This window comes from Apteryx mantelli, chromosome 20, assembly GCF_036417845.1.
Source record: "Apteryx mantelli isolate bAptMan1 chromosome 20, bAptMan1.hap1, whole genome shotgun sequence".
Classification (NCBI taxonomy): Eukaryota; Metazoa; Chordata; class Aves; order Apterygiformes; family Apterygidae; genus Apteryx; species Apteryx mantelli.
The window spans coordinates 6830245-6846533 of NC_089997.1; the positions used below are offsets into that span (position 1 = coordinate 6830245).

Here is a 16289-nt window from a genome sequence, read left to right on the forward strand (position 1 = left end):
CCACCACATGCCTGCTACTGGTCTATGCCCTCCAGAGACAGAACTTTCCTCCAAAGAACTTCCCCAGCCATCAACTACTGCTGGCCTAGCAGCTCCTCTGACAAAAGAGACCTCACAAGCAACGCCCATGCCTAACTGCCTGCTGCTGGCCTAGCAGGGACTCAGAAAGACATCACCTCACACTCACCTTCACAGCCACGTCTCTGTCACTGGCCTAGAAGCCTCTGAGACAGAAGTTACCTCACTATAAGTTCCTCAGCCATGAGCCCAATCCTGCCTTATCAGCTGCTCAGGCAGAAATGGTCTCAAAAACACAGACCCCAGACGAGGACCTGCTGCTGCCCTATCAACTGCTCAGGTAGAAATGACCTCACAATCACCTTTACAGCCACATCTCTGCTGCTATCCAATCAGTTCAGCACTCACAAGTGACCTCACAAGCAACAGACAAGCCTTTTCCTCCAGGTGGCCCATCAGCTACTCAGGCAGAAGTGACCTCATCATCAACAGCTGAGCCATGTGCCTCCTGCTGGCCTGTCAGCTACTTACAAAGAATTAACCTGACACTGGTGATTTTCTGGCATAGCTCTCATAGACAGTGGTGACCTCTCTACCCCGACTGACGCAAGGCAGGGGCAAAGGTTCCTGCCCCCAAACCCCACCCAGCTGCCCCGGCCCAGCTGCTCGGGGCAGGCCGCCATGTCTGGCTGCAGGGCAGCTCCCCCCTCTGGCCCACGTCGCTCTGGCCCCTGCTCACGGCCCCACCAGTCCCTGCTGCAGCTCCTGCAGCAAAGCAGCCTCATCGCCAGCACTGCTGCCCCCGCCCCGGCAGGAGGGCACCCGCCGCCATTTCAACGCGCCCGCAGCCCCCACCAAACCCACTCCCCCCACTCTCTCGCCCGATCGCTTCTCGCCTGCTTTGCTCCCGCTCCTCTTTCACCTATTTCTTTGACGTCTTTTTTTTTTCCCCATGTTGGACTGCAATTGGCTGAGAGAGTCATCAGTGAAATCGATGCCCTTCCTCCTCCTCCTGACAGCCAATAGAAGGGCTCCACTGGGCAATGCCATGGCAACACTGGGCCCTCCTGCCCTGGCGGCCAGCTCTGCCCCGTCCCCCGCGGTCGGGCGCCATGTTGTGGGCAGCAGTGCGGGGCCCCAGGGCGCGGCCGCTGCCCCGGCGTGGCTGGGCTGTGCAGCAGGGTCCCCGCGGGGCTGCTGGCTGCCCTGCGCCCTGGGGGTCGTGTGGGTGCGGGGGGGCAGCGCTGGGGCCTGTGCTGGTGGCAGCCGTGGTGCCACTGTGGGGGCCCTGGGGCTGGCCGGGGCGTGGGAGCCCGTGGGCAGTGTCCTGCTGCCCCCAGGGCAGGGCAGGGCAGGGCAGTGTCCTCTCGCCCCTCCTGCCTGGCCCCCTGCCCAAGGCAGCCCCGGGGCTTGGCTAGGGAGCGGTGGTGTGGGGTCATGAGGGGGCTGGGGGAGATGGCTGTGTTGGGCTCACCCCAGCACTGCCCACCCCAGCTCAGAGAAAAATCCTTGGGGTCAGCCAGGACTTGTGTAGTGGGGATGGTGTCCCCCACCTGTTTCCAAGATGCTTTCCCAAACATGCTATCTTTTGGGTGTAGATATGAGCCCAATTTGCAGGAGGACAGGGGCTGTGGCCATCCGACGATGGTATTTGTGAGCCCAAAACACGCTCTGCCAAGTTGGAAGCATAAAAGGATCTAGGGGGAGGAACAGAGGTTTTCCCAAACACGTGGAGAACTTGAGGTTATTACAAGGTGAAGGTTTCATTTCCTATGTGGACATTTCCATCAGGCTGCTGAGAGCCCCGGTGGAGCTGCAGGACACCCCAGCCTCTGGGATGCAGGACCCCTTTCCTCTCAGAGCCTGATCACAATGGGGGACCCAATCCCAGGAAAACCTGACTATGGATTCCCCCCTCCTGTCCCTCCCCCCCCTTCACCCCCGCAGGGGATGGAGCTGGCCCGACAGGAGCCTTGGGGCTCAGGGCAGCCCCAGTCCTGTCACCGAAATTGGGAGAAAAACTCCTTAACACCGCACCGCAATGTAGCATTAAGAAGCAGGCATTCTCTTTATTACAGTGGTGGGTGCACGGGGGATAGCTCCACCCAACGTGCACACCGTGTGTCACATCATCTAAAGTTTATATTGCTCTATCATATACATATGCATTAAATTTCCAGAAAGGATTATGCATATTCATTCTATTTCCTAGAACTAATTACTACATTTACATAATCATTACGCATGCGGTCTGAGTCTCTGGGGGACTTCTGTGGGGGTCTCTGGTGGTCTCTGGTGGTGTCAGAAGAGGTGTCACTCAGCGTCTTGCCATGAACTTTGCTCTACTTTTCCATACATGGTCTCAACTGGCCTGCTTCCTTGTTTGAGAAAAACTGTTTCAGTCCTAATCTTGGCTCCAACTGGCTTCTGCTGGTTTATCTGTACTTTCTCAGGATGTATCAGTCCCAGCTGCACCGGTGTCCTTGGGTATGTTTGTCTGAGGCTCCTGTTGAGACTGCTTCTTGACCGTGCTGGTAACAGTTCCCCCATTCCCCCCCCCCCCTTTGAGACTCTTTCTTGTCTGGGCCTTTTGGTAACAGTGTGGCCGGAGCCTGTGGCGGCTGCTGCTGGCCAGGGCCAGGGCTGGGGCCGGGGCCGGGGCCGGGGCCGGGGCGGAGGGTGGGGAGCGAGGGGGAGTGGCGCCGGGCTGGCCCTGGGCTGCGGGAGTTGTGCTGCAGGGGAGCGTCGGTGGGGAAACGCTGCTGCCGGGGCGCTGCTGCCACAGGGCCCCGCTCTGCCCCGGGGCCTGGGCGAGTCTGCGCCAGGGGACGCACGCGCACATGACAGGAGCCCCGGGAGGCCGCAGCCTTTTTGTCAGAAGTGGGCGAACAACCCAGGGGCCATCGCAGCCTTTGGCATTATCTGCCATGAGCGGGTGGCCCTGACATTTTGTCTCCATCAGGAGCCCAAGAAAGGGGCTGGAGGGGGGATCCCAGAGTGTCCCTCTGCTGGGAGAGCATAGAGAAGTGCTGGAGGCCGGCCCAGAGGAGCCACCTGACCATAGAGATGGGATGACCGCCTCTGGGCGACCATAGAGATGTGGCATGGTATGTCACAGATTGTCCCTCTGCTAGGAAGACCATGGAGCCGGCACGGGCGGAGCCAACCCCAGAAAGTCCCCGAGACTCGTGACCCTCTTGAACTCCCGTTCTCACTGCGCTTTCCTTTCCACCCCTTCTTCATCCCACGCTACTTCCAGTGCTACCTCCAGGGGAGAAACGTGACTTGTCTCAGTTTCCTGCACGTGTTACGTTTCACAGCAAATACAGCCCTTCCCTATTTCTGGGGTTCGACCACAGGTGTGAAACACTGGTGCTGGCTGACGTTCAAGATCTTTTCACGGTACAAAAAGCATTCCCAGCTTTTACATTTGTGGTGCTTTTCCATGCAGACTGGGCACCTCTCTCACAAAATCCTGGACAAACCATTTAAAGACTAACAGCCAGGGCCTTGTGCTGGCCCAGATCTGCACATCAGCTTGCAGCTAGGGCACCTTCTTCTTGTGCCCGTGTTATCTGCAGTCTCCCAGCAGGCAGAAATGGCAATAATGCAGCTATGGAGATGTTTGTGCAATGCCTGACAGAGCTCAGAAAAGTTTCTCCACCCAAATACCTTCCTGCCATCCTTAACATGAGAGTAATGTTTGTTGTGTAAAAGGAGAAAACAGGTCTTGAGATATTTGAGATAGTTATTTGTCTTAAATATCCCCCAGCCTTTTTTTACCCTTGGACACGACGAAGATGTGTTTAGTAATGTGTAGCAGATCCTCAGACAATGGAGTTTTGCTCAGCACGACTGTCCTGTTTATGCACCACCAACAAAACAGTGGCCATTGCCCCTGCTATTTAGCTTGACTAAGTAGTGCTACTTTCTGTGGATGGTTTGGAAATGGAGGGTAGATCATATGGCACTACCTGTCCAACCCCAGCCACTTTTATGATAAAGGTTGGCAGATGGAAAGTCTGATCAGAAGACAAAACAAAACCCCCTTTGACTCTAGTGGATCACTGACCCAAACATTTATAAAATCTCTGTATTTGTATTGCTTAACTTAATAGTGGGGAACTAGAAAGATGTGTGCTAAAGCTGGTCCTTCATGCTGCAACCCCAAAGCCTAAGCCTCTGTGCCCTTGGGAACCACAAGGTGATGGAGAAGCGGGACCTCGACATCAAGACCAAGTGGCTGCAGCACCTCCAGGGCCTGCACTGTTAAAGGATGCTGGATCCAGTGGATTTTTGAATAAAGGGATTCCTCCTTCCTGGTCTGCTGGAAGGGAGACTACTGCAGTTCTCTGTTCCCTGGTCCTGCCAGCAGGGAGGCTGGGCATGTACTTCCAAGAGGCATACACACACTCTGTATGGACATTGCGGACCACCCAAAAATCACCTCCAGCAGGGGCACAGTACCTTTACAGGCACCACGGACACACGAGCAGCACTCATGAACATGAACGATACAAACGGCCTGGTCCTGTTCTTGCTCACCAGCTAATCAGACTCAAAGCTTGCAGGAGACTTCACACGCACCCTCGCACAGGTGTCTCTGGTAGCTGACTGCCTTGACGTCTGCAAGCCTTCCACACATGCACTCACGCAGAACAGCGAGCACGCTCACCCAGAAAAGAGCTAGGAAAAGGATTTAATACAATGATAGGCTACACCGCAGAGAGCAGGTACACAGCCTGGCCAGACAAGTGTCCCTGCCAGCAGCTTGCTTACACATGACTGGCCCCTTTTATTCCCTCTGCCTCCATTTTCCCATGCTGCTTCTTCCATGATGCAGCTTGATCCCTCTCTTTCTCCAGCTTTATCCCCTTTGAAATAAACAGCCCATCTCTAAGTATTTTTTTCTTCATTGGTGCCAGCTTTACTGCCTATGTACTCAAGTTTAATATTTCTGGTATGGTTAGCTAGGTAACCCCTGGTTCATATGGTGCTTCCGATATCATTACCTCAGTACTGCTGGTGCTTCAAGAGTCTGCTCCCCGGAGGATCCCCAATACGCCAGTTATGTGTGACACTTGTCCTTTTCTCATATAACTCTCCCTTAACCACCGCTGAAATGCAGCCATCGCTCACCGTGCTGTCTGGAACTTGGCAGGGTCTCATTCTGTTCCCTGCAGTGTCCAATGATTTCTCATAGCCACTAGCTTCTCACGCCCTGTTCAGTTATCTCAACCCCGAGGCAGAGCCTAGGCGTCTGCCTGCATACCCTAACCCTGTGTTGCTGGTGGAGCTGTGGGCCTGAATGGGAAGACCCAGGGCCACCACATCCTTCACTGTGATGCACAAGGACCCACCCAGAGCAAGATGACTGAGCTGCCCAAGAGTGCCCAAATGCTCTGCTGGGCTGAGCTTTGGTCACCCAAAATGCCATAGCTTCCCTGGGGTCCCATGTGAGGAGACGGGCTGCAGAGATGAACTGGACCCAGTTTTCCTAAAAAGAGTTTACCCTTGTAGAATTCCCTTTGGAAATGGGACGCTCACACACAAAGTTTAAAAGAGCTGTTAACAGTAATTCTGCCCCTCAGAAGCCCTAACAAAATGAAATGCTGATTAGAAACAACTGCCAAGGAGTAAAGCAATGGCAATGCTTTCTCTTCCCCTGTGCTTTGTTTTTCCCTGTGGACTGCAAAATAAAAGGAGAAAAGGGATCTCTGTGTGCTGATTATTTCTCTAAAAGATGTTTCCTTTTATCAATTGTACGTGCTTCTGCCCATCCCTTTGCCATGTAAATATATGGATGGAGACAGAAGTGTAAAATAAGGGGGGAATATATAATTTCATTGATGGACAAGAAGAAAAAAGTGTGATAGCAGCATACATAGTTTATTTGAAAAAAATCTTGATGATGAAATAATCCTTCAGGAAAGAAAAGGAAGGTAGAAAATGCCTAATTCTCCAAGAAGAAATATGATGTTCTTTTTTTTCCCTCAGGAGAATGAATCCTAGAGTCATCAGTGGAGATAAAGCAGGGCTTTTAATAGTGGACAAACTGACAATATGTTACAAAACTATGAATTTTTAAAAAATCTCCCTCCAAAGTGAGTAATAAAACTATCGTCTGCAGGCTATCATTGACAAATCAATGATGCTGTCTTCATCACACTAATGAAACTGAGAAGTGTATTGTGGATTTGAATCCAATGAATTTGAGCCCATTGTAGTGTCTGAGCTTAATTTTCGTGCTTAGCATCTTCTGTTATCAGGAAGAGAAGGTGTTTTGAGCTTTTCTCAACAGCCCTTGGACATTGTCCCCAGAGTTTTCAGCTAAGTTTCCTGAGATGACTTATGAAAACTTCCTTGTGTCAGCATGCACTGGCAGTCAATGTCCCAGCCCGAGCAAAGTGTGTGTATGTGTGTGTGTGTGCAACATTTTATCAATATTTTTTGGATTTTCTTTATAATAACCCCCTGCAACCAAGGTGTGTGATATAATACATGATACGTAATTAGAATTGCTGTCATGAAAAGCATCATGACCGGGGGAAAAGCCAAACCTTTGCACGGCCAAGGGCTTCCTTCAGGGCCAGCTTCACAGTCTTGTTTCTGAGACTGTAGATGAAGGGGTTTAAGAATGGGTACAGGACAGTGTTCAGCAAAGCTACAATTCTGTTGGTCTCCAAGGAAACCTCTTCTGTGGGCTGTGCATAGAGAACAATGCAGCTTCCATAGACAATGGCTAAGGCAGTGAGATGGGAAGAACATGTAGCAAAAGCTTTCTTCCTCCCAGATGCTGATGACATGTGCAGAATACAGTGGAAGATGCACATGTAGGACACCAGGATTAAACATAAGGAACCCAGCACTACAAATGATATCAGAATGGAGTCTGCTTTCCAAAGCAGGGTGGTGTCAGAGCAGGAGAGTTTGAATAAGGGGGAGTTGTCACAGAAAAAATGCTGGATCTTGTTGGGGCCACAGAAAGTCAGCTTTGAGAGGAGGACCAGGTGGTAACTCGAGAGTGTGAAGCCTATGACCCACCCAGCACCAACCAGACGGGTGCAGAGCTGCTGCTTCATGATGGCAGCATAATGCAAAGGTTGGCAGATGGCAACGTAGCGGTCAAAGGACATGACAACAAGGAGAGAGAACTCTGCAAAACCCAGGGCAAAATAGAAATAGCATTGGGCAAAGCAGCTGCTAAATGGGATAGTTCTCCTACCAGAGCTCAGAATCACCAACAGTTTGATGGTTGTGGAGGATGTGAACCAGATTTCCAGGAATGCCAGATTGCTGATGAAGAAGTACATGGGGGTTTGCAGGCGGTGATCCACACACACGAGGAAAATGATCGTTGTGTTCCCTGTCACTGTTGTCAGGAATATGAGTAGAAGGATCAGGGAGAGAAACAGCTGCAGTCTTTGATCAAGCCCTGAAACCCTCCAGGGTGAACTCAGCAACCACAGTTTCATTTCCTGCTCCCATGCCCAATTTCAGTACATCCTGCTGAGACAGGAGCATGAAGAAGCAAGTGTGAGAATTTCACAGTCTCAACAAGTCCTCAGAGATTTTACTGTCTTCTTTCTAACTTTTCCAAACACTCACAAAGGATTCTTTCTCACAAGCACAGTATTGTAAAGAGGTTGTGAACTATTTCATGCCATGCCTGGGAAATTCTCTGTTCACTTTGACCTATTGCAAACATCCATCACATCTGTGTTTCAAAAGCCAACCTAATCTCCCAGCAAAAGTGCTTACTAGTATCTGCAGATGCCAGTCCATCCATGTAGATAAGTATGTTGAAAGTTATTCCTTCTACTTTTCAGTCCTTGCCTTTTTTGACTTGGCACTTCTGTGAGGCTGTTGCTTTCAAAACAAGCCAGTACTGAGCATCTCTTCTGCAATCCCCTGCTTTCTTCCACATCTTCTTCCTCTCTGTTTCTTCAGAAGCATTGAGGAAACATTGTTATTAAATGTCCTGACCTAAATGCCTCGCTTTCCCTTTAGGGGAAGGGGGAAATCTTCTCCTCTTAAAGAACTTAAAGGCTGTCCTGTTGATTATTTGAAATAGGAAGGGTCTGGAACAACAACAACAACAAAATACTAAGCAGGGTTATATTTTAGAAGTTGGGCACTTCAGTTTGAGCAAGTTAGCTTCCTCCCATCTTGTCAGTGCAGAGAGAGAGAGAAGAGTGTCTGGAAGAGACTGGTAACATTTCTTTCACCTGTCAATTACAGTCTGGGAGGACCCAGCCTCTAGAGCTCTCTCTTTGTTGACTATATAGGGACCAAGGGAAAACGAGTACAGGCACCAGCTGCTCACAGACACCTCTAATGAAGTTGATGAAACTCACTATTTCTGTCTCCACCCTCTTAATTAATTTAGTAGCTAATTTCTTTTTCAAACCAAAGAACATGTCTAACAGAAGGAAGTCCAAAGAAAACATAAGCAATAAATACTGACGTTTTTCCCTCCACCTTTGCATTAGGTTTTAGACATATAAAGGAAAGGAGCAGATGACTCCACAGATAGGATGCTTCAAGAGTGCAAGGGCAGGAGGAGGAGATGATGGGTTTCAAGCAGTGAAACAGAGGTTCTCCACAGACTGTGTTCTTAGTCTGCTGGCTGTCACCTAAAATCATGCTTCTCCTGAATGTGCTTTCTTAGAGGAACCTGCAAAGCTGCTGAGAGCTTACAGCAAAGCAGCTTCTCTGCTCACCATGGGAGTATCCCTCTTGAACCCTTTTATCAGGCTTTGGTTGGCGCAAAGGATTTGCTGTATTCAGGCCCCACGTAGCCAAAAATGGAGCTACCATATGCAATAGTGACTATGGCGGTGTGAGATATGCAGGTGAAGAAGGCGTCTTACGGCTTTCCCAGAGGGTATTCTCAGGACAGTGCATCTAGTGCAGGCATAAGACACAGGGGTCAGTGTGAAGGAGCTCAGCAACATAGCAGAGAAGGGAACAAAGCTCATGTTTGAAGGTAGCTGGTGCCCATGCAGGTTGCTCTCATCAAAGGGATGAGGCCACAGAAGAAAGAGTCTCTTTACTGGGGACACAGGGTACCTTGGTATATAAAATGGTGGAGCTGAGCAAGGATAGAGATGCCATCACCCAATGGATAAAGATGAGTGTGGAGCACAGCCAGGGCTTCATAAAGATGATACAGTGCAATGGGTTGCAATTGGCCCCACAGCAATCAAAAGACATCACAACAAGCAGGTTGAACTCAGCTGTGCCCAGGAAGATGGAAAGGAAGGTCTGGAACCGGCAAGCAGCCGTGGGATGGTCTTAATCTCCAAGATGAGGCCGACAAACCTTTTAGGGGCAAAGGGAACCAAATATCTGGGAAGGTGAAGCTGCTGGGGAAGAGAGATGCTAGGGGTGGAACTGGTTGAGCCAAATGATGGCTATCATGACCATATTCCCCATGGCAGTGAGCAGATAAATCACCCATGACAGCATGAAGAAGAGGATTTGCATTTGAGGAGTGACTGAAAAGGCCTTCAGGAAGAACTTGCTCGATATGGTACGGTTGGGAGGATCCATTTCAGAACGTAGTCAGCTGAAGGTGTGACAAGACTAACTAATGTCATGCGTGGTGAAATTCGTCTTGCTGCCTTCATCAACTTTCCCTTCCCTTTTCCTAGTCCTACTTTTCCTTCTTGAGGTGGGAGACCAGAACTGCACGAGGGATTCTCATTTTCTCTTTGTTTATATCCAATGCCATGAAATAAATGTTGATGCTTTTTGTATTGTGAAAAGACCTTGAACATCAGTCAGCCAGCACCAGTGTTTCACACCTGTGGTCAAACCCCCAGAAATATGTAACATATGCAGGAAACTGGGACAAATGCCCCAAATCACATTTCTCTCCTGGAGGTAGCACTGGAAGTAGCATGGGATGAAGAAGGGATGGAAAGGAAAGCTCCATGAGAATGGGAGTTTAAAAAGGTCATGAGTCTCATGGACTTTCTTGGGCTGCTTATGAACACAAAATTTCACGGTCACCCCCTCATAGCAGATAATGCCAAAGGCTGTGATGGCCCCTTTGTTGTTAGTCAACTTCTGGAAAAAAATGGACCTGGCCCTAATCACTGAGGATGTTAAATGCATCGAAGTCCCCAGCCTGAGTATATGCTTCATAGGCTCCTTAAACTTTTCGCCCATGAAAACAAGAAGCCTTCCCTAAGCACTGGGATTTGAGGGTTGCAAAGGCTATTTTCTCCATTTTTTAAACACTGCTGAAAATCAGAAGTTATGTAGGCCCTCCTCCATAACCTGTGTATCGTGGATTAGACAGCATGCTGCCCGAGGAGAAGAAAGCAATTGCTGGCATGACAGCAAGTGAATGAGGGGAAGATCTCTGACGTGCAGAAAGGACTGTGCTACTATAGCCAACAAGACGTGAAAAGTTTGAGGGAAGGGAGACTGTCAATTAGGGACTAAAATGTAGCTACAAGTTTGACTGCAAGTGTTTATGTGAGGAGGAAAGAGGCTCCTGCTATCTTGTTGTGAAGGCTTGTGAGTCTGGAGGCCTTGGTGAGGTCTCACAGCATTTCCTCTGCCATGTTGTCCGGTGCTGAGGCAATAATTCTCCACATACACAGGTGTGTAGCCAGTCTCTGGTGAGCTCCTTCAAACCACAACTCTGCTTATGGCCTCAGGAAGAACCATGCACCTAATTCTTTATAGATTGCTGCACTGCTGGCTGTGACCGAAGCTGTGCCAAAAGCTTTGCCCAGCCCAAGTGCGCGGCATTCTCGGTAACAGCATCGCTGTCTGCACCCAAACACGCCTTGTCATGGGGACCTGGTGCACACGCTTGAGGGAGCTCTCTCAGGGCAGTGCTCACAGTCTTCGTGTGGATGAAGATAACTTCTGCAGAGGAAGATGTGTTGGAGGGTGGTGGGGGAAACGGAGATGAAAGTTCAGCACCTATGTCTTCTGCAAAGCCATGTGGTACCTCAGCAGAGGGGGATTTGTGGCTCATCTCAGTGCTTGTTATTTTGGTCTCCTGTAAAACCCTTTGGCAGTTGTCTCCATCTGCAGGGGTGTATATGTGATGGAAGACAATGTTTCTCCCAACGACCCTTCATCCTGGTGGTTGATATATTCTCTCCTGACCGTGGCACTCAGACTCTCTGCTGATGATCACCCTTTTGGCATCTGTATATGCTGAGGTTTCAAAGCTGTACTCTTGCAGGATGCCAGAGAAGCTGGAGTGAATAATTCTGGTGGCCAACACAATCTCCTCAGGAGAGGTTCACTTGTTCTTTGAGAGGCTGTAGGTCTTGATTTTGGGGTGCTGAGAACTCACTTCACACTGCAACAGCTGAATGTGCAGTCATTTCAGAAGGCCGTGATTCAGCATGTCAGGCACAGAAATCTTGGGATGCAGGGAACACCATGCTGATTATTCCATTGCCCTTTTGTTTTAAAATGGTGTTAGGAAAAACCCTGCCCAGGAGCTGTGAAGGCCTTGGCACCGGTTTGCGGGTTGGCCAAGGCTTGACATGTTCCTTGTATGTTAGGGTTTGTGGGTGCAAGACCATGAGAACAACAAAAAAACACATGAGAAGAAAAAAATCCTGCCATGCAGTCTCTGGAAAACACTGCTTCAGTGTCTTCAGTGAAGGGGTACAGAGCTGCAAATATCAGGCCCCTCACATTACCATGATTGACCCCAGGGTTGCAAAGAAAGTGTAATTTATCTCAACGCAAAGGGGACTGGAGGGTGGCCCTTGTTTTAGAGCAACAGCTATATCCGTTGAGTGGAGCAACTGGCTATGTGTGACTGCAAGGTGGGAAAGGGAGGATTGGCTACTGGTGTAGAGAGACACTGCAGGTTCGTGGGGGGTTAAACAGAGTAGATTTAATGAAGGACTTGCACTCCAAACTGCACAGGGAGCCCCAGGAACCGTGCGGAAGGGTTGATGATGGGAGGCTGCTGGACGCTCCAGTCAGACCCCCAAGCAGGACTCAGCTTGTTGTATCCTAAGGTCCCCTTACATCTACTTGAACTATTTCCTTGTCTCAGCTGTGCTAAGCTTGAGTAGCTACTGTCCAGGAATCAGCTGGACATTGTTGACGAAAGGGAATATGCCTGCCTGGCCCTGATGGGAATTTGGTCAGTGTGTAGTTTCACATGCTGGGGCTGCTACCACGTGCGCTGCCCATCACTGACTCCTCACCAGATCTTCTGCAGGTGTTCTCAGTCCACTCCACCCCCTGACTGACAGAGACTTGGTGTTGATGCCACCAGTGTGCAGACAAGGTTTGGAAAATGCTTTTCAGGCATTAGCTTAACTAACAGCTGAGTTGTACAAGCAACGAAATTCTAGTAAATATGTGGTAAATTATAACATATATGCATGCAAGAATAATCAGCTCAAAAGACCAGGAGTATAATGTGTTTTCCCCATAGTCCTAAATCCGACAGGCATAATGACAGTCACTACCAGGGGTTGTACCATGCTGGTTCTTTGGATCTGACATTGTGTAGTAGTTGGAGTAGACTCATCATCTTGTGGACTACAGTTTCCATGGGCTTACTGCAGTGTTGTCGGCTTCCCAGCTACCATCAGTGTATGGGGTTAGGATGGAGAGCAGCAATGTCGAACAGTGTTGCAGCTCTGCTCGGCACGTTCATCAGGTCACGGTTCTCTGGGAGCAAGTCTCCTAGAGGGAACATGGACTGGGACACTTTCCCCTTTGCTTAGTACCAAGTGGGTGTCCTCTCAAAATAGTAACAGCTGTTGTAATGTATATGGCTGCCCAGAAAAGAAGGGACCCCATTCAGTATCGATTATTTCTTCCTTGGAATATGTTGATGCCTAAAATACACACTTGGATTACACACAAGAACCCTGATGGGGGCTGCTTTGCTCATTGCCAATTTTAATTGCATAGGAGAGTCTTGCACGTCAGCCCTGCCAAGGCCACTCACGGTTACTGAGCCTCCTTGGTGGGATGGAGTCCTGTGCAAAACGACAACCTCCGCCCCCGTGTCCACCAGCTCTACTACTCGCTGTCATCCCCCATTAGGCCAGTAAATTTTAATTGGGACAAAAGGGTGATGGCCCCCCATTACATATCGTCTAATTTGGACGGGGGATGGGGTGGACCTGCCTCCCTTTCAAAATCGGGCTGGCAGCTCCCCCTCCGTGCACGCTGCCGGTGGGGCAGTGGGTGTCGCGGGTCCCCCCTGCGCTCTCCAGGCTGCTCGCCGCGCTCCCCACCCCCGGGGGCTTTGTGCGCTGCTCCGGGTGAAGCTGCAGCCACCGCTCGAGCAGCTCTGCACTGGGTTTACCGTCCACCCCCCGCCATGGCATGCCCGCTGGCAGCAGGTCTTGGAATGCACTGCCGCAGCTCACCCTTTCTTTTCCACGTTTATCTGCCTGTTTCCCGACTTGCCATCCCTGCTAACAGAGGACGCCTTGGCTAACTGAGATAGCAGCGCTGTGACTCCCCGCACCATACCTGCCCCACCAATCACAGGTAGCACTGTCGCTTGAAGACGGGGAGGGGCAGCGCGCAGCATCTTAGTCTGGATGGTTTTGCTCATGGGGAGCTGATCTGGTCCTGTAAACTCGGGGGAATAAATTCCGGACAACATTCCTAATTGCCACAGCTGGTTTATCCCTGCTGCGACAGTAGTCCACGTGCTGAGCCCACCATCAATGTCCACAGCAGTTGGCCAGGTTAAACGCACCGCACCCAGCACCCACTCCATTAGGGAGGGGAAACGTTTTGGTTTTGCTGGTGCAGGGTGCAGAGAATGTTGTGCAGCCTGGGACCCTGGGGCAGAGACTCCATCCGACCGAGCTCCTCTCTAGTAAATGAACTGCATCTGCCCCTTCGTCCCACAGCCTCAACAGCCACTCTGACAACCCGTCACAGGGCTGCTGCCTGTAGCGTCCCTGCGTATCCTGCAGCTCCGATGCTTTAAAATCGCCAGGAGTTGTGGTCTCTTCAAACTGGCTGCATTTGGTGCGGTGAGCTGCTGCTCTGCCACCGGCCGGGCAGCTGCCTCCCCCTCAGGCTCAGTGTCTGACTCCGAACTGGGGAGTTCATCGGGGTCCCGGATATTGCCATCCCAAATATTCATTCACCACTTCTAATTTTTCAGATATACTTCAGAAAGGAAACAGATGTGTCTTTTCCCAAGTATTCATAAATGCACTTTATAATATCAAATACACCCTTTTGGATGAAAAGAAATGAAAAATGGAAAAGCAACATCTGTGATTATTATGGTATACTGAACCAGAGTCATGTGAGTCTGTACTACTTTTAGAATGACAGTGTATGACACAAAAAAACATGCATTTCTGTTTAATGGTAACTTCTTTATACAACTAAAATTGGAAAGCATAAAAACAAGGGCTCAGAAGCACCATCTTCTGCAGTTGAAATACAGGCTATCTATCTGAGAAAGAAAACCCATGGAAGCTAATATCAAAGGTAATTCACAGGTGCTGGGAAATACAAAGCAGAGTGAAATAAATTTTAATGTTTACAGAATGCAGTCTTTTTTTTTTTTTTTTCTTTATATTCACCATGATTTCAGTCCCTTATTTGATTTGGGCTTTCCTGTCCCATGCCTAACCAAAGATATCCCAGATCTCTTGTGAAATACATATAAATGTGCAGCTTAGAGTATTAGGACTATAAGAGGTCATCTTTCAGAAAGGCTTCCTTGGAAGAGTTTCTTGAAGATAACACTTCTGAGATCTGTCAAATCCCAAGATTTGTTAGACTAGAGGCATAGTAGCTGCCTCAATCTCCTGCTAATAAAGTCTTATTGGGGGTTGTACTACCAATAAGCATAATTGGTGCGGACTCTCTTTTCTTCTAACATGGCAGTATCCTAGAAACTCTTTGCTCTTAATTAACCATCCAATTAACCCCCCAATACAGTGAAATAATGGGGCAGATGGGGGAGGGGAGGGCAGGCTCTTAATCTCTCCCTGCCAAAGGGCTCGCTGCCTTGGGGATCTCTGCTGCAACCTGCACACCGCACACCGCCCCAGGCCCTGAAACAGGACATCCAGGGCTGACTTCCAGGAAGAGGCCTCAGAGAGCAGTTTTGACATGGCAGGACTTTTTTCTCTGGCATAGTTAACAAGGAAATGATCTTGCCATGACGGAGCGCTCAGAGGTCCTCTTTTGAGCAGCAGTGCCACAGGCATTACCTTTCGAAATGGGTAAATAGGGAAAACTTCCAAAGACAAAGTATTTCTTCAGAAAATAATTGGCCTCTTGCAACCACTGCTACCAGATGTGCATACTACAGTGAGTGATGTTTCAAGGGCTCAGAGCTTATTTTTTGTGCTGAAAATGAAGCAGATCACAACATTGCTTTTGGACCCTGAAAATCATTGCCTGATGCTCAAGCACTTTCCTGCAAGTCGGCAGGAAATGCTTGAAGGGTCATAGCTGAGAATCAGCTTGCAAAGTTGAAGTGGTTTTATGCAAATAACTCTGCAAGACCCTTCAGTATTATGGTCCTCACCTTCCCACATGCTCCTCTCTTCCCTAAGGGAGTCATTTCTAGCCTGACGGTTCAGGTGTCCCTCTCATCTGAGCACATTTTGCAATGTGTCACTAGGTTGTTGGAGGCCTGCAGTTTCTGAAATTCTTGCCAGGATCTCCAGCCAGGATGCTAACTCAACCCCCACGTTCAGCTGAGCACATACAACTGACCTCACCATCATCATCCAAGCCACGTGCCTGCTGCTGGTCTATGAGCTGCTAAGGCAGGAGTGACCTCACATGCCCATGCCCCAGCCATGAGGCTGCTGCTAGCCTATCAGAGGTTGAGTCAGAAGTGACCTCCCAAGAGAAAACACAAGCCTTGTCCATCAGAGAAGAGGAAAGGCCATCAGCAGCCATGTGGGCTTGGTAGATGATTGTAAGGTCACCTCTATCTGAGCAGCTGATAAGCCAGCACTTGGCTAATGCCTAAAGTAATTGTTTGTGAGGTCACTTCTGCCTGAGGACCTGATAGGCCTCCAAGCAGCACAGAGCTAGGATGCTGATTGTGAGGTCATTCAGAACTGAGTAGCTGATAGGCCAGAAACAGTTACATGGCTTGGATGGTGACTGTGAGGTCACCTCTGTCTCAGCCTCTGATAGGCCAGCAGCAGGCTCATGGCTCAGGTGATGATTGTGAGGTCACTGCTGCATGAATACCTGACTGCATGGAAGCCAAGACCATGCTGAGGTCATTTCCCTTAGGGCAGGTGAAAGACCAGCAGCAG

At 49.6% G+C, this 16289-nt stretch overlaps 1 protein-coding gene across 1 annotated transcript; it reads right to left on the bottom strand.

Annotated features, from left to right (window-relative positions):
* Positions 1–6665: 6665 nt before the first annotated feature.
* LOC136993772 (olfactory receptor 226-like) lies at positions 6666–7154 on the bottom strand (the record flags this gene model as incomplete). Its single annotated transcript, XM_067308718.1, has 1 exon — positions 6666–7154. A coding segment is annotated over exon 1 (489 nt), but the record flags the coding sequence as incomplete, so codon positions are not given.
* Between the last annotated feature and the right edge of the window lie 9135 nt (positions 7155–16289).